At 42.2% G+C, this 20,587-nt stretch overlaps 1 protein-coding gene across 2 annotated transcripts in view; it reads right to left on the bottom strand.

Moving 5' to 3' along the window:
- MINDY4B (MINDY family member 4B) overlaps positions 1–20,587 on the bottom strand; it is a 110,886-nt gene that overhangs the window by 35,970 nt on the left and 54,329 nt on the right. For both annotated transcript variants that reach the window (XM_077488175.1, XM_077488176.1), the window contains 2 exons: positions 9,234–9,328; positions 4,085–4,250 (listed from right to left, as the gene is read on the bottom strand). In XM_077488175.1, coding sequence (XP_077344301.1) covers positions 4,085–4,250; positions 9,234–9,328 — 261 coding nt within the window. The remainder of the gene's footprint in view (positions 1–4,084; positions 4,251–9,233; positions 9,329–20,587) is intronic.

The following is a 20,587-nucleotide window of genomic DNA, read 5'->3' as shown; positions in this document are numbered from 1 at the left end:
ATGTGCCTGTGCTGTTACATGTAGCCTTACTTCAATATTAATTGACTCACTGACTTGGATCAAACATGTGCATATCAGGTGTCCTCATCAGTCACAGCTCCCATGACTGGATCCTTTGAATGTGCTGAGTAATGTACCTGAAATAATGGAGGCCTTTATAAATCACTAAAAATATATAGCATGTGCTTTGTTCAAGCGCCTGTTTCTATAAGAAATTTTGACTGGAGCATGCATATGTTCCTCAGCACATTGAGGATTACTTGGAGGAGAGCAGTAACTACTAAAGGCACATACGATTAGCCATAACAATATGACCCCCGACAGGTATACTGAAAAATATTGATTATTTTTCTACAATGGCATCTGAAAGTGGGTGGGATATATTAGGCAGCAGGTGAACATGTTGTTCCTAAAACTGATGGTTTGAAATCAGAAAAAATGGGCAAGCATAAGGATTTGAATGACTTTGAAAAGGGCCAATCGTAATGGCTAGACGAATTGTTCAGAGCATCTCCAAAACTGCAACTCTTGTGGGATGTTCCCAGTCTGCAGTGGTCAGGCCCTACTAAGTGTGGTTAAACGAAGCAAAACCAGCAAACTGGCAATAGGTTCATGGGTGACCAAGGCTCATGGAGGCATGTGGGGAGAAAAGGCTGGCCCATGTAGTCTGATCCAATAGAAGATTTGCATTGCAGTTTCTGGCATATGGGGCTGTGTAGCCGCAGACCAGTCATGGTGACCACAGCCAAAAGCACCTACAATGGACACATGATCATCAGAACTGAACCACGGAGCAATGAAAAAAGGTGGTCTGGTCTGATGAATCGCATTTTCTTTTACATCATTTGATTGTCTGGGTGCATGTGTGTCATTTACATGGGGAAGAGCACCAGAGTGCACTATGGGAAGAAGGCAAGCCAGAGGAGGCAATGTAATGCTTTGGACAATTTTCTGCTGGGAAACCTTGGGTCCTGCCACTCATGTGGATGCTACTTTGGAATCCATGCCTCAACAGGTCATGGCTATTTTGGAGGCAAAACCGGGACCTACTCAATATTAGGTGGGTAGTCATAATGTTATAGTTGATTGGTGTATGTTGCCTGGCTTATGCAACTGCACAAGCCCAGAATTACTCTCCTTTACCTTCTACAAAGGACGTGCTGTCCTCCACATTAGCCCTGGGTTTCAGTAGGCTTCTAGTGATGCAGAGGCTGATGTATGAAGAGTGTACAAAAAGCTACATTTCTTGTAGCAGCTAATCAGAATACTGAATTATTAATTCTGGCCTGTGAAAACTGCAGTTGAATTCTGCTTTAGGTTTATTTCTAATAACTGTGCCCTTGCTTACCCATAGCTTGCACTGGTGAGTGGGTTAGGACCAGAGACTTGCTGGACATTCTGTATAAAGGCTCGTTCAAATAAGCACTGAGACCCGTCCTCTGTGCTGAGCTCCTCTTGGCTGCATGTGCATCTAGCTTGGAGCTTTGTGCAAGAAGCTCAAAGAAGTGGATGCAGAAGCAGCAGGGCCAGGTGCATGTACCCAGTTGCATGCCAAAATTTGACTTGTGGGCAGGAACAGGTGCACGGACCTGAACCCAGATGCTGTGCATTCAGGTCTGTACACCCACTGCATCTGCATCCACTTCTTTGTGCTCCAAGGTGGATACACATACAGCAAAAATCAGCTCAGCAGAGCGGATGGGTCTCAGTGCCAATCTGAATAAACTCTAAGCCAGCTTAATTCTGGTCCCATCTTCCTGTTCAATGTATCTACCCTAGCAGTGGGACAGAATTTTTTTTTTAAAGGCACTATAGGCTAGAAGCTCTCAAAACCTGTCTCTGCTACAGAATGTGCTTACTGGTCTTGTTCTAAATCAGGGATCTTCAAACCTTCTAAGCAAAGGGCCAGTTTACTGTCCTTCAGGCTTTAAGGGGCCACTGGGAGTACACAATGCCCCATTGTTTGTTTTAATGGAAAGAATAGTGCTCCATCAATGGTGTTAGTAGGGTGAATAGTGCCCCATAAATGGTGTCAGTGGGAAGAATAATGCCCCAATGGTGTCAGTAGGAAAAATAGTGCCCCATCAATGGTGTCAGTGGAAGGAATGGCATCCCCTCATTGGTGTCCGTTGGAGGAGTAGTGCCCCAAGGGCCGGATAAAGGTAAGCAAAGGGCCACATCTGGCCCTCAAGCCACAGTTTGGGAACCACTGTTCTAAATCATAACACTTCCAGCACGGTAGGCTCTTCCAACCTGTTTGCAACTTGCACACACCTCAATGCATGAAATAGAAGGTGCACTGCATGGCTCTATAGCAGTTGTCAGCAAAAGTATTATGCACATGCTATGTACACCTTGAGGACATAAAGGGACTCCCTGTATATTGAGTGCACCATCCAGCTTACTCATACATAGAAACATGTATAGAGACTCTTAAGAATGTGAAAGCAAATGTGATTATCTGGCATCCTGGCACACTTTAAGGAAAGCTACAAATCTACATGGGTGAAATTTATACCATATCTCCAGTAATGTGAATGTAAATATTATAATCATTGGTTCAAATTTATAAAAAAAGGTCACTTAGGTCTTAATTGACCTGGACTGTGGGGTTGGTCAAACGTCTGATGCAATGGCCCAAAAGGCCATTATTTAACAAGTACATAATACTGAACATTCATAAAATTTGATTGAACATTCATATTTTATATTATGAAGGTGCAGTAGGGAGCTCTAGCTATCTCATGGCCAGCAGTGATTTGTACAGGCTTTCTAACCCATCCAATTGATTGCTCTTTCAGACATTAGTCGGCCTGGATTGGATTCCTTTCTCAGACAACATATTATCCAATCTGGCTGGAAGTGAATGGACTTGATTTAATCTCTTGTCTTTGGGTAGTTAAAACCTGGAATGAAAAAGCTTCAAGGGAAGTGGTTGACATTTTATTCTTAGTAAGTATATGTATCACTCTCCTAGATAGGTTGCTCAGTGATAGGAAAGTTTTGTTTTTGGCTGGGCGGTAGTCAGCTCAGTTTTTATATTTGTATAGTTGTGCACTTGGTTTCTCTGTAAACCCAGTGAGGCTGTGGTTTCTCACTGCTGTCAGTAGGTGTCACTAGCACCACTGGCTATAGTTTGAGGTTCCTCTGCCAGGCTGATTGATGAATATTCATATTTCCCCCAGCCATCCCTGTAGGAAGTTCAGACCACATGGGCATGATGGGGGAGGGTATAAATATCTGGAGAGGCCATGTGCTTGCTCTCTTGCCCCAGGCAGAAGCCTGAGAAATTGTTGCTGGATTGTCTATGCTGCTGGGCCCAGAAACATGTTTAGGGCTTAGCATGTGCTGGGTGTACAGGCCCACACATCTTGCCTAGGAGATTCACCAGCTGAGAAAGCTGCCATCTCTGAAGGCCTTGCTGATGATCTACATTGATTCTCATCAGGGTCCCATCTGTGATAGAGATGGGGGGGTAGAGAGCGTACTTGCAAATACAGAGACACCCCTTAGACTACTAGCATCTCACTAGAGGAAAACAGAAAGCTAAGTCTGGACAGCTATTCGGGGCCTTGTGAGTAAAAGACTGTTTGCGGAGCAGGGTGAGATTTGGTGCTTTAAGGATATAAAAGCCAGTGTCGCTTTAAAGGATAAAACTCCCACAGTGTTCCTGATTTACCCATTCCTTCAAGTCTCAGAGGTTAAGTGCTGTTTAAAGGACAGTGAAATTAGATTTAATGGTGCCAGCATTGTTCAGAGTATCCCATGCCCTATACCACTCCCCAGTTAGTTTTATCAGCGTTAAAACCTAAAAAGACATCCCCTAGACTGGTTATTGGGTCAGTGTCCATGTTTATCCACGTTTATCATCAATCAGTGCCCCTTTCGGGGGTCCCGCTACGCAAAAAACATTATGTGTTCCTTTTAATTGCCATGTACTAGATGCTTACTTTATTTGAAGATTTGTATTTCTTTAAAATGCAAGGCAACCCAAGCAATGGAGTTTCTACAACAGTCAATAAGCAATATCAATCTGAAGCCATGTAACTTCTTTGATGCCAAATTGGATTATGTATGTACATACCTTTTCAGTAAAATTATCAGTTTTATAGTTTGGACTTTCTGAGAAATAAGATTCGTCAGTGATGAGGCAGACTATAGCTTTTTTCATGGCTCCTGTAGTCCAAATAATATCAGCAAGAGATGCTGCTAGGGCCCTTTCTTGTTGTTTTTGGCTTATTTCCGATAAACTAAAAACAAAAAAAATTAGTGCTAAAATTAATAATTATTTTTATACATTTTAAAGTGCATACTAGTTGACGTATTTTAACATGGATTCTAGATATATATATATATATATATTTTACATAGCTACACTGGACCAATGTACAGTGGTGTGAAAAAGTGTTTGCCCCCTTCCTCATTTCCTGTTCCTTTGCATGTTTGTCACACTTAAGTGTTTCGGAACATCAAACCAATTTAAACAATAGTCAAGGACAACACAAGTAAACACAAAATGCAATTTGTAAATGAAGGTGTTTATTATTAAAGGTGAAAAAAAATCCAAACCATCATGGCCCTGTGTGAAAAAGTGATTGCCCCCCTTGTTAAAACATACTATAACTGTGGTTGTCCACACCTGAGTTCAATTTCTCTAGCCACACCCAGGCCTGATTATTGCCACACCTGTTCACAATCAAGGCATCACTTAAATAGGAGCTGCTTGACACAGTAAGGTCCACCAGAAGATCCTTAAAAGCTACACATCATGCCGAGACCCAAAGAAATTCAGGAACAATTGAGAAAGAAAGTAATTGAGATCTATCAGTCTGGAAAGGGTTATAAAGCCATTTCCAAAGCTTTGGGAATCCAGCGAACCACAGTGAGAGCCATTATCCACAAATGGCGAAGACATGGAACAGTGGTGAACCTTCCCAGGAGTGGCCGGCCGCCCAAAATTACCCCAAGAGCGCAGCGACGACTCATCCAAGAGGTCACAAAAGACCCCACAACAACGTCCAAGGAACTGCAGGCCTCACTTGCCTCAGTTAAGGTCAGCGTTCATGCCTCCACCATCAGGAAAAGACTGGGCAAAAATGGCCTGCATGGCAGAGTTCCAAGGAGAAAACCACTGCTGAGCAAAAAGAACATCAAAGCTCGTCTCAATTTCTCCACAACACATCTTGATGATCCCCAAGACTTTTGGAACAACATTCTGTGGACCGATGAGACAAAAGTGGAACTCTTTGGAAGGTGTGTGTCCAAGTATATCTGGCGTAGAAGGAACACTGCATTTCATAAAAAGAACATTATACCAACAGTAAAATATGGTGGTGGTAGTGTGATGGTCTGGGGCTGTTTTGCTGCTTCAGGACCTGGAAGACTTGCCGTGATAAAAGGAACTATGAATTCTGCTGTCTATCAAGAGATCCTGAAGGAGAATGTCCGACCATCTGTTCGTGTACTCAAGCTGAAACGAACTTGGGTTCTGCAGCAGGACAATGATCCTAAACACACCAGCAAGTCCACCACCGAATGGCTGAAGAAAAACAAAATGAAGACTTTGGAGTGGCCTAGCCAAAGTCCTGACCTGAATCCTATTGAGATGTTGTGGTATGACCTTAAAAAGGCCGTTCATGCTCGAAAACCCTCTAATGTAACTGAATTACTACAATTCTGCAAAGATGAGTGGGCCAAAATTCCTCCAGGACGCTGTAAAAGCCTCATTGCACGTTATCGCAAACGCTTGGTTGCAGTTGTTGCTGCTAAGGGTGGCCCAACCAGTTATTAGGTTTAGGGGGCAATCACTTTTTCACACAGGGCCATGATGGTTTGGATTTTTTTTCACCTTTAATAATAAACACCTTCATTTACAAATTGCATTTTGTGTTTACTTGTGTTGTCCTTGACTATTGTTTAAATTGGTTTGATGTTCCGAAACACTTAAGTGTGACAAACATGCAAAGGAACAGGAAATGAGGAAGGGGGCAAACACTTTTTCACACCACTGTAACTATGCATATACAATATTTTACTGATCCTCCTGAGGGCTGAGAATCTCTAAAGTATGCACCACTACTATGGTGATCTTCACTAGCTTCTGGGTCTTGCACCGAGCATCTGCCCTGCTCTACCATGAACACAAGAGGTTGCTCGCTTCGCACATGCACCATTAACCTCCCTGGCGGTATGATTAGTTCAGATTTTAGGTGCTGAAAGCGCTACCATTATTTTGCATGGAAATTTGGCGTTTTATATTGTAGGCCTGTAATTCTTAGAAGTAATTAAATTAAATCTGTCCAAACAAGAGTCTAATAAACATCCTGGGTATGATAAAATTGTAAATATGAAATCATAAAATATATATATATATATATATATATATATATATATATATAGATAGATAGATAGATAGATAGATAGATAGATAGATATATAGATAGATAGATATATAATAAAATAAATGACTATAAATAGTTATAACAAATAATAATATAATAATAAAAATTATTCAATAATGTAATCAAATCAAAAACACTGTAATATGCTGAGTTGCAGAATTGTCGCTGTCATTACTTTTAGTGTTTTTTGATGAATTTCCCCACAAATTACTATCGCTAAATTCTGCGAGTGATTCTAATTTATTATCGCTGTTTTCTAGCTGGTCTATAACCACTTTTGATGTAAACAGACATTTTTTGGTTGCTATGGACAATCTCGTTTCCTGGCATAAAGAACAGTATTTATAATATAAAACTGTATGCAGGGCACTGGACAAACCACTAGGGACAAAGGGGATGTATAATTATTTGATACAGTACTGTAATCTGTAAGATTACAGCATACTGTATCTATACAGTGTATTTTACGTTTTGAATTTGGCGCTGAACTCCGTCCCCGTGCGTCGTAATGCTTGCAGGGAACGGAGCTCGGCACTGTCACAGATCGAGCGGAGGATGGCTCGCAGATCACAGCGGGAGACATCACTGGATCCAGGGGACAAGGTAAGTAAACCCCTCCATGGATCCAGCGTTGCGGTCCCGAGTCTGGCTCGGGAATACCGCTTATGGTATTTAAATCTTACCCCGAGCCAGACTCGGGAATATCACCAGGGAGACTATGAGAACACTTTGCATGTTCTCAATGAATACAAAGCATTCTCTGACTGGATGAGGTGGAGAGGCTGTGCAGAGACATCACAAACTCCACCTCATCCGATCAAAGAACCATTTGCATTTATTGGGTAGTAGCAATGCCTTCTCTTACTGGCACCTGTGCAGAGCGGGCAACCTCAGAATTCAGCAGGGCAGCCGCTCAGCACAGGAAATGAAAGCTAGTGAAGATCACTGTAGAAGTGTTGCCTATTAAAGTAATTTCAAGCTTCCTCACCAGAGGTATGGTATATGCATAGTTACATCCAAGCTGCACCAATGTAACTACAGTGCTGTGAAAAAATATTTGCTGCCTTCCTGATTTTATTTTATTTATTTTTTTACAAATTTCTCACACTTAAATGATTCAGATCATCAAACTAATTTTAATATTACACAAAGATACACCAAGTAAATCCAGGATGCAGCTTTTAAATTATTATTTCATTTATTAAGGGAAAAAAGCTGTTCAAACCTGCCTGGTCCAATGTGAAAAAGTAATTGCCCCCTCCCATGCTAAATCATGAATAAACTGTGATTAACCACAATTTTTTGGAAAGCTAAGTTAAATTTCACTTTCCACACCCAGGCCTGATTACTGCCAGACCTGTTGAATGAAGAAATCACATAAATCGAAGCTGTCTGACAAAGTGAAGCACACCAACAGAGAAAAAAAAGCCACACATCATGCCACAATCTAAAAAAAGTCAAGAACAGATTAGAAACAAACATGTATCGGTCTAGGAAGGGTTTCAAAGCCATTTCCAAGGCTTTAGAACTCCAGTAAACCACATGGAGAGCCATTATCCCCAAATCGAAATAACTTGGAACAGTTGTGACCCTTCCCAATAGTGGCCAGCCTACAAAAATTTCTCCAAGAGCATGGCGACAACCACTCACCAAGGAGGTCATAAAAGAACCCAGAACAACATCTAAAAAACTGATGGAACCATGAATTCTGAGCTCTACCAGAAAATCGTAAAGGATAATGTCCAGCCATCAGTTTGTGACCCCAAGCTCAAGTTCACTTGGGTTATGCACCAGAACAATGATCTGAAAGACAACAGCAAATCCACCTCCAAATGGTGCAAACAAAGCAAAATTTAGGTTTTGGCGTGGCCTAGTCAAAGTCCAGACTTAAATTCAATTGGGATGCTGTATCATGACCTTACACAGGCCATTAATGCTGGAAAATCCTCCAATGTGGCTGAATTAAAACAATTCTGCATAGAAGAGTGAGCCAAAATTGCTCCACAACAGTGTAAAAGACTCATTGCCAGTTATCGCAAGCGTTTGATTGCAGTTGTTGCCACCAAGGGTGGCACAACCAGTTATTAGGTTTAGGGGACAATTACTTTTTCACATAAAGCTGGGCAGGTTTGGACAGATTTTTTGCCTTAATAAATGAAAGCATCATTTAAAAACTGCATTTTGTATTTATCTTTGTGTAATAATAACATTTGTTTGATGATCTGAATCATTTAAGTGTGACAAACATGCAAAAAAAATAAATAAAAAATAAAAAAACGAAAAGGGGCAAATACTTTTCATTGTATGTAAAAATATTTGTACCTGGAATTCATCTTTAAGTATGAAATATATTAAGTAATTAAGAGTTATACTGTAAGTACAGTCATCCATTAAGTCACTAATTTGTATTCTTTCGGAAATAAATTATATTAACACATAAGAATAGTAACACTAAATAACTGCATCTTAGTATCGCTCTTAGCCTGGCTATACATTCGTTATTTTGAGCCATTTGAGTCAGAAAATGTATTGATTCCCCCATCCAAACACTCGATGACCCAATTTCAGAATACACTGATCAGCATTGCCGTCAGCGCTGTTCAAGAAAATATTTTCCAACAGGCTGGTTGTACACAAGTCGGTTATTAGATCAACTAGTGTACAACCAGCCTGCCCATACATGGATCGAAATTTGGCCAATTCCCACTGAACCGGCTGAATTTTGATCTATGTATGACCTGCTTTAGGGAGACTTCAGTACTGTTTTGGTAAAGTTCCAGCTTTAGTTATGCTTTAACTTTAGCTGGTGTATTTTTTTTCTTATAGATTTACCTCTTGAAGGAGCTGTGTTCTTGACCATCCTTTGTAAACAACAAGTGCTTAATGATGTGTGCTTGCACCACCATCTGAATGGCTCTTGTTCCACTCTGTGTAAAGAAAAATAATGGTTATTGAATGTCATATACCTACAGCAGCAAGGAAAGGTTACTTTTATTCCTTAACTTCACCCCTTTTACTGAAAAATCTGTCACAAAAGAAGCCATGGGGAGAAACCTACGTTTCTTGCCCTAGCTCTTCCTTTTTACATGGCCTCTTGAAGGAGTGGTGGAATTTTCCTTGGAAGGCATCTCTTTTAGGCTGGGTTCACACTGCTGCGGGGGGAGATCCGGATGTGATTCGCACAGCAAATCACATCCGATCTCCGTAGCAATGCGAGTTCAGCCAAACAGATAGTATGGCTGAATTCGCAGCGCTCCCGCAGCAAACTCGCACGGGACCCTTTTTTGGGTCCGCAACAGAATCGGATCGCATGGGGGTTCACACCATGCGATCCGATTCCTGTGCGAGTCGGCAGATCGCACTGCGATATGCCGACGGATCTGGGGGTGTCATTAACATAACATTGACACTCCCAGCCATCCGCATAGGGCAGTGTGAACTGCCGGCGGGAGGTGTGCGATGCGGGAAAACGCCGCGGATTCGCGGCGTTCCCGCATCGCAGCGGTGTGAACCCGGCCTTATTCGTAATTTTTTTGCTGTCTTAACCACTTCAATGCCGTGCCACAGCCTAAAGATGACTACAGCATGTTTCTCTCATTCTGTGAGGCCATCCATGGATGTCCTCCCAGAACCATGCCCCCCACACATCCCCTGGGGCATGCATCGGGGATGTTCTGTGACTATTGTGTCCTTAGGAAAGCAGCCCTTTACCATGTGATCAGCTGTGTCCAATCCCAGCTGATCACATGTAAACAGACTAGCCGCTTAACGGCAGTCTTTTCCTCCCATGCTGTCTTTGTGTGAGGAAAGGAAAGTCGATAACCAGGGTAAGACACAGACACCATACTCTTTCCTGAGTGGTTCTGTCACGAGTGATGCGCACTTTCACCGCCGCAGTTTAACGAAAGCAGGATAACTAAAGCTGGATGAAGATACAAGAACTCTGCTTCACTCTGAAACATGACAAGCAAACCAGCAATTGACATTTATTTTATATGACGTCAGAGTTCCACTCTTTATCCACTAACATGCTACTTTTACTCTTCCTTCTCACATCGGTGTCTTCTATCCTCAAATTATCCTAATTCTACCCCTCCTCTCTACCCTGCAGCATGTACATATCACCCTCACGCCTACCCCCTCCCTACTAGTGCACCCATTATCTCCTGAATTTGCTGCACCCACATGCTGACATAAACACTTATCTTAGTAACTTAGGGACATATAAACAAAATATTACTTAATATCTTTATTACAAAAAGTTTTTACAAATATAAAACCATTATAAAAGTACTTGGGTATCAATGAATTAGAGATCTCTGTTATTACAAATGTCAAGAGGAAACTCAGACGGAAAAGGTTTGATCGGATTATATTGTAGGAAAATCCGATCGTGTGTGGGCTCTATTGGACTTTTTCCGTCTTAAATTCCAATGGAAAAAATTTGATAGCAGGATCTCAAATTTTTTCCGACAACAAAATCCGATCGGACTTTGTTCGATCGTTTGTAGAGAATTCCGATCGGACAAAGTGCCAAGCATGCTCAGATCAAATTATGAGACCAAAGCTATTGGCTACTAGCCTGAACGTAGTACCGTCATAACGAAAAAATGTGATCACGTTCCAAACGATCTGATTTTCTGACAACTTTGTACGATTGTGTGTATGCAACACCAGTTTCGGACAAAATCCATCAGAAAAAATCCAACGGATTTTGTGATCGGAATGTCCAACCGTGTGTACAGGGGCATACTGTTCAAAACAGTCAGTTTCCGTACTTGAGTGTGGCTATTAACCCTATTCCTATTATATAGAGCACTGATTATATATTGGATTTATTTAGGGACTGGTTGATGGAGTAATTACAGGGCTTTTTGCTTTCTGGTGTGTGGTGGATACCTTTACCCTCTCTCCTTCCTTTTCCAACTAGGACTTCATGCTTTGTAAGTATTCTATTATTATGGTCAGCTCACCAACCCATGCCCTATCTATTGATTTCATGTTTATTTGTACTTTCAGAATAAATCACATGATTTTCTGATGATCTTACTTATATTGATTCATTTATTTCTTAAAGATACTGGTTGCTGGATCGGTCTCTTACGACACCTGTCATATGTCCTCATAGATGTGAGTCCCCATATATGCTATTTTTCCATCTAAATGGATAATATTTTGAAATAAATTCTGTTGCGCTCCTAAGTAATCTAAATGTAAACAATACTTATGTGTTTCTCTCTGTTTTTTAACAGGATCTCTGTTCTAAGTCAAGAATATAAGGTCCTGAAGAAGCAAAGATGCAAAACGCATTGACCTCTAGACATTTGTAATAACAGAGATCTCTAATCCATTGATACCCAAGTACTTTTCTAATGGTTTTATATTTGGAAAATATTTTAAACTTTTTGTAATAAAGATATTAAGTAATATTTTGTTTATATGCCCCCTACTGGTACCGTTAAAGTCCATCATATCAGTTCTATTTCTTAAATATTTATAGGATGAAGTACTCCCATAGCCTATCCAACCTTTCTATGTACATACTGACATACATACCAGGTACATACATACCAGGGCCCTTAATCACGTGCGCTCATGCACATCTCACTCCCATCTTGCCTTCTTCATCCACCTTCTTCTCTTAGGCCGCGTACACACGCGGGGACTGTTCGGCCAACTTTGTCCGTCAAACAGTTTCGGCAAACAGTCCGCTCAAAATTAGCATGGACGGACATGGCCACACACGACGTACGAACAGTTTGCTGAAACCGTGCGCGATGACGTGAACGGCACGTACGACGGGACGAAAAATACGACGTCCTATACACTGCATTATAACTTTCGGCGTGTAAATCCTTTCTGAGCATGCGCGGAACTTAGTTTGTCGAACAAGCCTACACACGAGGGAACTGTTCGCTGAAACAAGGTTTCAGCGGACAGTTTTTCGGAAATTCCGAAAAACCTTGTTCAGCGGACTGTTCGCTGAAACTGTCCGCTGAACGCCCACACACGGGCGGACTGTCCGCCGAAACACTGTTCAGCGGACAAAGTTGGCCGAACAGTCCCCGCGTGTGTACGCGGCCTTAGTCTCAGATGACATTTCTCTTAATCCTGGTCCGCCATATTTCAACTGCAAACCACATATCCAATACCCCTCCTCCTTTGGAACGCCTGCTCCATCTGTACCAAGCTAACATCTGTGCATGGCCTCTTCATCTCTCATGGCTTTAACATACTCACCATAACTGAAACCTGGCTTTAAAATATTGACTCAGCTTCTCCTGCAGCCCTCTCCCATGGTGATCTCCATTGGACTCACTCCCCTAGACTCAATGGACAGAAAGGAGGTGGAGTTGGATTCTTTCTATCCCCACAAAGCACCTCGAAGTCCTTCCAATTCCTCCCTCTCTATCCTTCTCTTCTTTTGAGATGCACTGTATTCGTCTGTTTTCTCCTATTTCTCTGAGGATTGCAGCAATTTATCAGCCTCCTGGACCGGTATTGTGTTTTTTGATGACTTTGCTGCCTGGCTACCCTACTTTCTCTCCTCTGAAATACCCATAAGTGGGAACCTTCGCCACGTTAACCCTTCTCTTCTCTATTCTGCTACTGACCACCTATATAACAAAATCTCTCCCCTGTCCTGTCCTGACCTGGCCACGTCTGTCTACAACAGTTCACTTTCATCATCACTAGATGCACTTGCTCCTCTAACCACATGCAGAATGCCCTTGAATGACTGTGGTGTAAAACCAAATGCCTGCAGGACTTCACCCTATATAAATCTGAACTTCTAAAATACAATTCCCGCCTCCATGCTGCCAATCAAGCCTACTTTGTCTCGCTTATTAATACCTTGTCATCCAGTCTCCGTCGGCTCTTCTCAACCTTTAACTCTCTGCTCCGTCCTCCACCCCCTCTACCCTTCTCGATAAACTCCAAGATTCTTCTCTATCCTGGTTCTCTGCCTACCTATCACTGTGCTCCTTCGGTGTTATCTACAACTCTGTCCCCACCTCTCCATTGCCCCTTTCTGTGGGGGTCCCCCAAGGCTCTGTTCTTGGACCCCTTCTCTTCTCTATCTACACCTCCTCCCTTGGTCACTTGATAACTGCCCACGGCTTCCAATACCACATATACGCTGATGACACCCAAATCTATCTGTCTACCCCTCACCTTACTCCTTCAGTCTCCTCTCGCATTACTAACTTACTAACTGACATATCAGCATGAATGTCGCACCACTTCCTTAAACAAAATCTGAGCTATCAATATTCCCCACGCTCACGTCCCCCTCCACTATTTTTCCATCAAAATCAACAAATTCCCTCCACTCACACCAGGGTACTAGGTGTAATCCTAGACTCTGACTTGTCCTTTCAGCCTCAATTCCAATCGTTGTCAAAAGTTTGTAGAATTCACCTCCGTAACATCTCTAAAATGTGCCCCTTTTTAACAAATGAAACCACCAAGCTCCTCATTCACTCCCTTGCTATCTCTGGCCCTGACTATTGCAAGTCCCTTCTTATTGGCCTGCCTCTCCTTAGGCTATCCTCTCTTCAGTCTATAATGAATGCTGTTGCCAGACTTATCCACCTTCTGAACCAATCAGTGTCTGCCAACCCTCTCCTCCAAACACTACACTGGCTCCCAATCGCACAGCGAATTAAATTCAAAATACTAAACACAACATACAAAGCCATTCACAACTCTGCCCCGAGCTACATCACCAAACTTGTCTCCAAATATCACCCAAACCATCCTCTCCGCTCTTACTCTCAAGCTCCCTCGTCTCCTCCTCCCATGCTCATCTCCAGGATTTCTCCAGAGGCTCTCCCATCCTCTGGAACTCGCTACCTCAACCTGTCCGACTATCACCTACTCTTGAAACTACTAAAACTTCAAGGGACAAATTCATTTAAACTGGGATACTTGGCAATTATGATGGGGCCCTTTTTCCCTGCCTTAAAGACGGCCCTGGGGATCTTCACAGAGAGAGTATACAAATTTCAAGATCATTCTGATTACTAGCAGTTTGCTAAAAATATTAGAAAAATATGGATTTGAATATATGATTTAGCATTTTGACTATAGATAGACTTTTATTTTGACAAAATGTATTTGAAATGAAAGAGATTAATAATGAATCATGTGAAATATATTAGCAATGGTTTTATATTAATATCATATCACTTCCACCAATACCAAAGAAACTAATGCCGCGTACACGCAATTGAATTGTCCGGCGGAATTGGTCCGGCAAACAATCCAGCAAACAATCCGCCGGACTTTATAACGAACGGACTTGTCCACACACGGACACACCGAAAGTCCGGCGATTGCTAACGCGATGACGTACAGCACATACGACGGGACTAGAAAAAGGAAGTTCAATAGACAGTAGCCAATAGCTTCCTTCTCGTACTTGCTTCAGAGCATGCATCATTCTTAGTTCGTCGGACTAGCACACTGACGAACGGATTGTCCGCTGAAAGCCAAGTCCGGTGGACATATTTTGAGTCAAAACTACTTTCTAAATCCGCCGGACTTTACGATGAAAAAGTCCACTGGAGCCCACACACAATCAAATTGTTCGGCGTACTGTGGTCCGGTCCAATTTGATCATGTGTACGTGGCATTACACACCTAGATGGATTCCGCATTGCTCTGAGCTGCATCTAACCCTGCCACCTCTGAGACCGAAATCTGTCAGTCACTGGCTCTTTGCTCTGCCCCTTCAGTGCTCATTGGAGTGTTGAGCTGTGTAGAGGGTGAGAGCGGCTGGTTTTAGGCTATCATGGATTCTGAGAAGCTGAGCCAGCTGCCAGTCAGGCATCTGGGTGGATCCCGACATTAAAGTTGGGATCACTCTAGAGTTTAGACCTGCTCTGCAACATCAGCTAACAGCAGGCAAGAGCCAACAGTAGCTAAGAGCTAAAATAGCTTTGGCCATACTTCTCTTTTAATGCTGTAAATGCATTAACCACTTGCCGACCGGCGCACGCCGATGTATGTCAGAAGAATGGCACGGACAGGCAAATGGGACGTACAGGTTTGCCGCCATGCCATCGTGTGAGCGCCACCATCGGCGCACCTGCGCACTGGTCGGGACCTCCATGAGTCTATCGCGGGTCCCGTGGACTCGATCGCCGTGGGGATACCCCCAATCATCTCACGGGGAGGAAGAACGGGGAGATGCTAATGTAAACAAGCATCTCCCCGTTCTGCCAGGTGACAGTGTCACTGATCTCTGCTCCCTGTGATTAGAGCAGAGATCAGTGACATATCATACACAGCCACGCCCCCCCCCCCCCCACAGGGCTCACTTAAACCCTACACTGCCACCTAGTGGTTAACCCCTTCACTGCCAGTGTCATTTACACAGGAATCAGTGCATTTGTATAGACTGATTGCTGTATAAATGACAATGATCCCAAAAATGTGTCAAAAATGTCCGATGTGTCCGCCATAATGCCGCAGTCATGATAAAAATCGCTGATCGCCGCCATTACTAGTAAAAAAAAAATTATTAATAAAAATGCTATAAAACTATCCCCTATTTTGTAAACGCTATAAATTTAGTGCAAACCAATCAATAATTGCTTATTGCATTTTTGTTATCAAAAATATGTAAAAGAATACGCATTGGCCTAAACTGAGGAAAAACTTTTTTTTTATATATTTTTGGGGGATATTTATTATAGCAAAATGTAAAAAAGAATGTGTTTTTTTCAAAATTAACGCTCTTTTTTTGTTTATAGCACAAAAAATAAAAACCGCAGGGGTGATCAAATACCACCAAAAGAAAGCTCTATTTGTGGGAAAAAAAGGACGTCAATTTTGTTTGGGACATCACACGACCGCACAATTGTAGGTTAAAGCCACGCAGTGCCGAATCGCAAAAAGTGCTCTGGTCTTTGGCCTGCAAAATCGTCCGGGCCTTAATCGTTTAAGGTAAAACAATTTTTAGCCTTTAGTACCACTTTAACTTCTAACTTTAATTTAGTGATCTAATAATTATAGTTGTCCACGGATTTTCCACTCTAAGAAGCAATTCTTATTCTAAATGATCTCATATGCTATTAAAGCTGTCAGGGCTTTCATGCTGAATTCTTCACAGTCCTTTCAGGCATGCTTTTTATTTTAATACTTTCATGGCAATAGGCCATGAAAGACTCAGATGATGCTGCTGTGAGGCAATGTAAATGTGTGCTGCTAATCAGCTATCCTTTACTGAACTATGGTGATCAAGCAGGGGTTCTTTATTAACCCAGAGAGATATCAGTGTGCTGGGGGCTGCACATCAAAGCAAACTTTAAGGGGCAACTCAATATGTAATATACTGTATATATTGTTAAAAGAGAGGAGGGGTGATAAAATCTCTGAGTTTTCTACGCCAGAGTAGAGACTGTCTAACCTTTCTCAACTGTATATAAAGCAAAATAAAAAATAGCTCAAGCTCCACTTCAAGTATACGGAGTCATAACAAAATTTAAAGTAACGCATCAATGATTTGTATTGTTATCTTGTAAACTTGAAGTTCCCCTGAAAGGCAGCATGAGATTGATTACTGCTCCCTTTTAGCAAAGTTGAGTATCATTGAATGTTGCTGCTTGGTACAAGCTTACTTAACAAGATTGTTTTAAAGGAGGACAGCAGGTAGAAGTCTGCTGTCGGCTGACGTCACAGAGCCAGTCCTGGCTGGGGAAGGATCACGACCATATGGTCGAAATCCACCCAGGAGCCTTGACTGGCACCTGTCTCGGCCTCTCAGTAATCCACTGAGAGCCTGAGTCAACCGCTCCCGCCCCTTTCACCGCCCAGTTTTCCAGTGAGCGTGTGTGTGGGGGGGGGGGGAGGCAGAGCAGACAGCAGTCACCAGTTCTCTGATCAGAGTGGAGAACTGGGCGATCAGCTGTGTCTGATCGCTCATTTCTCACCCTTAGAGATGGCAGGGTACCTAGGTAAGTATGATTTAAAAAGAAATCCCAAGCCCATACTTCTAGTTTAAGTTTGATTGCTGTGTATTAAAGGGCCCAGCTCACCAAATAAAAGTTGGCCTACTAGAAGGGCAAGGGTGAGAGCAATCTATTAGGGAACCTTGGACTAACCTCAGTTACAAGTGCTCTGAAACTCATTCCTAAAACACAGGACATTTTTTTTTTTTTTTTTTTTATCTATGCACAGTCACTGGGGAGGGCTTCAACCCTCAAGCTCAACTAGCCTTAAGTTTAACAATCTTTAATATATATATATTTCAAGGCTATATACATACAGTCTAAAACTAAAATCTAGTGGAACCAATTGCCTTGAGAAGTCACCTAATTAGTAAATAGAGTCCACCTGTGTGTAATTGAAACTCAGTATAAATACAGCTGTTCTCTGAAGCCCTCAGAGGCTTAGGGAACCTTGTTGAACAAACAGCATCATGAAGGCCAAGGAACACACCAGACAGGTCAGGGAAAAAGTTGTAGAGAAGTTTAACCCCTTCCCGCCGAGCGTACGCAGATATGCGTACTCGGCTTCCGGGGGTTATACCGGGATGATGCGCCTCCCGCCGCTGTTACCGGTGCTCCCGCTCGATCGGGAGCACCGATTCACAACCTGATGCCTCCGGCTGCTGGGAAGGAACTGGAATGACGCCGTAATCGACATCATTCCAGTCTCCTAATAATAAACACGGAAGCGACGTCATGACGTCACTTCCCGTTTACTCGGCTGCCAATGGCGCCAGTTTTAAAAAAATATACAGTATTCAGAATCGCCGTTTTCAGCGATCTGAATACATTGAAGTGTAAAGGAGGGATCGGGAGTCTTTTAGACCCCCGATCCCTCCATAAAGAGTACCTGTCACCACCTATTACTGTCACAAGGGATGTTTACATTCCTTGTGACAGCAATAAAAGTGATCCAAAATTTTTTTTTTTTAAACAATTTAGTCATTTTAAAGTAAATAAAATAAATAAATATTTTTTTTTTTTAAAGCGCCCGCCATCCCCGCGAGCTCGCGAAGCAAAGAAAACGCATACGGAAGTCGCGTCCACATATGTAAACAGTGTTCAAATCACACATGTGAGGTATCGCCACAATCGTCAGAGCGAGAGCAATAATTCTAGCACTAGACCTCCTCTGTAACGCTAACCTGGTAACCGTAAAAATTTTTTTAAAGCGCCGCCTATTGAGATGTCTAGGTACCGTACTTTGTCGTCATTCCACAAGTGCATGCGATTATAAAGTGTGACATGTTTGATATCTATTTACTCAGCGTAACATTATCTTTCACATTATGCCAAAAAATTGGGCTAATTTTACTGTTTCATTTTTTTAAATTCATGAAAGTGACCCTTTTCCCAAAAAGTTGTGTTTAAAACACCGCTGCGCAAATACCGTGTGACATAAAATATTGCAACAATCGCCGTTTTATTCTCTAGAGTCTCTGCTAAAAAAATATATATAATGTTTGGGGGTTACAAGTAATTTTCTAGCAAAAAATATGGATTTTTAACTTGTAAACACCAAATTCCAAAAATAGGCTTAGTCATGAAAGGGTTAAAGCAGGGTTTGGTTATAAAAAAAATATCCCAAGCTTTGAACATCTCCCGGAGCACTGTCCAATCCATCCTCCAAAAATGGAAAGAGTATGGCACTTCTACAAACCTTCCAAGACATGGTCATCCACCTAAACTGAGCAGGCTGGGATGACAAGGAGAATGTTAATCAGAGAAGCAGCCAAGAGGCCCGTGGTAACGCTGGAGGAGCTGCAGAGATCCACAGCTCAGGTGGGAGAATCTGTCCACAGACCAACTATTAGTCATGCACTCCACAAATCTGGCCTTAATGGAACAGTGGCAAGAAGAAAGCCATTGTTGAAGAAAGCCATAAGAAGTCCTGCTTGAAATTTGCGAGAAGCCATATGGGGGACGCAGCAAACATGTGGAAGAAGGTGCTCTGGTCATATGAGACCAAAATTGAACTTTGTGGCCTAAAAGTAAAACGTTATGTGTAGCAGAAAAATAAAACTGTACATCCCCCTGAACACACCATCCCCACCATGAAACATAGTGGTGGCAACATCATGTTGTGGGGATGATTTTCTTTAGCAGGGACAGGGAAGCTGGTCAGAGTTAATGGGAAGATGGATAGAGCCAAATACAGAGCAATCTTAGAAGAAAATCTGTTAGATTCTGCAAAAGACTTGAGACTGGGGCGGAGGTTCACCTTCCAGAACAATGACCCTAAACATACAGCCAGAGCTACAATGAGATGGTGGTAGATGAAAGCATATTCATGTGTTAGAATGACCCAGTCAAAATCCAGACCTAAATCCAACTGTGAATCTATGGCAAGACTTGAAAATTTCTGTTCACGGACACTCTCCATCCAATCTGACAGAGCTTTCACTCTCTAGATGTGCAAAGCTTGTAGAGACATACCCAAAAATATTTGTAGCTGAAATTGCAGTGAAACGTGCTTCCACAAAGTATTCAGGAGCTCAGGAGCACTGAATACAAATGAAGGCCACACTTTTCAGATATTTATTTGTAAAAAATTTCTGAAAACCATGTATCATGTACCATGTGCCACCTTTTGTTGGTCTATCACAGTGATGGCGAACCTTGGCACCCCTGATGTTTTGGAACTACATTTCCCATGATGCTCAAGCACTCTGCAGTGCAGTTGAGCATCATGGGAAATGTAGTTCCAAAACATCTGGAGTGCCAAGGTTCGCCATCACTGGTCTATCACATAAAATCACATAAAATCCCAATAAAATAAATTTACGTTTTTGGTTGTAACATGGCAAAATGTGGAAACTTTTAAAGGGTATGAATACTTTTTCAAGGCACTGTATATATATTGGTGTTGGGGCAATTATGCTTATGAGGTAGAATTGTTTTTGAATGAGTTGTGCTGGTCCAAATTGTGTTTTAGGGCATGGTTCACATAGAAATCAGTTACCCGTACAAGGTTTTCTATCATTAACATGAATATTCAACTGAAAATGCTAAGCCACTTGGCAACACTGTAGTGTATGCTCTCCTGACCCCTTTGTTCAATGTTTTGCACTCCTAACCCCTGTATTCTGTACATTGCGCACACCTGTCCTCTGTACGTTTCGCTCTTCCGTGGAATAAATAGGTGTCAGATGGAGTGAAACGTGGTAGAACTTATAAAAACCAGGTGTA

This window comes from Lithobates pipiens, unplaced genomic scaffold (genome assembly GCF_037356315.1).
Source record: "Lithobates pipiens isolate NorthernLeopardFrog02 unplaced genomic scaffold, aLitPip1_a1.2 Scaffold_18, whole genome shotgun sequence".
Classification (NCBI taxonomy): Eukaryota; Metazoa; Chordata; class Amphibia; order Anura; family Ranidae; genus Lithobates; species Lithobates pipiens.
The sequence above is the reverse complement of the archived record's forward strand: the minus strand, read 5'-3'. Positions and strand labels throughout refer to the sequence as shown.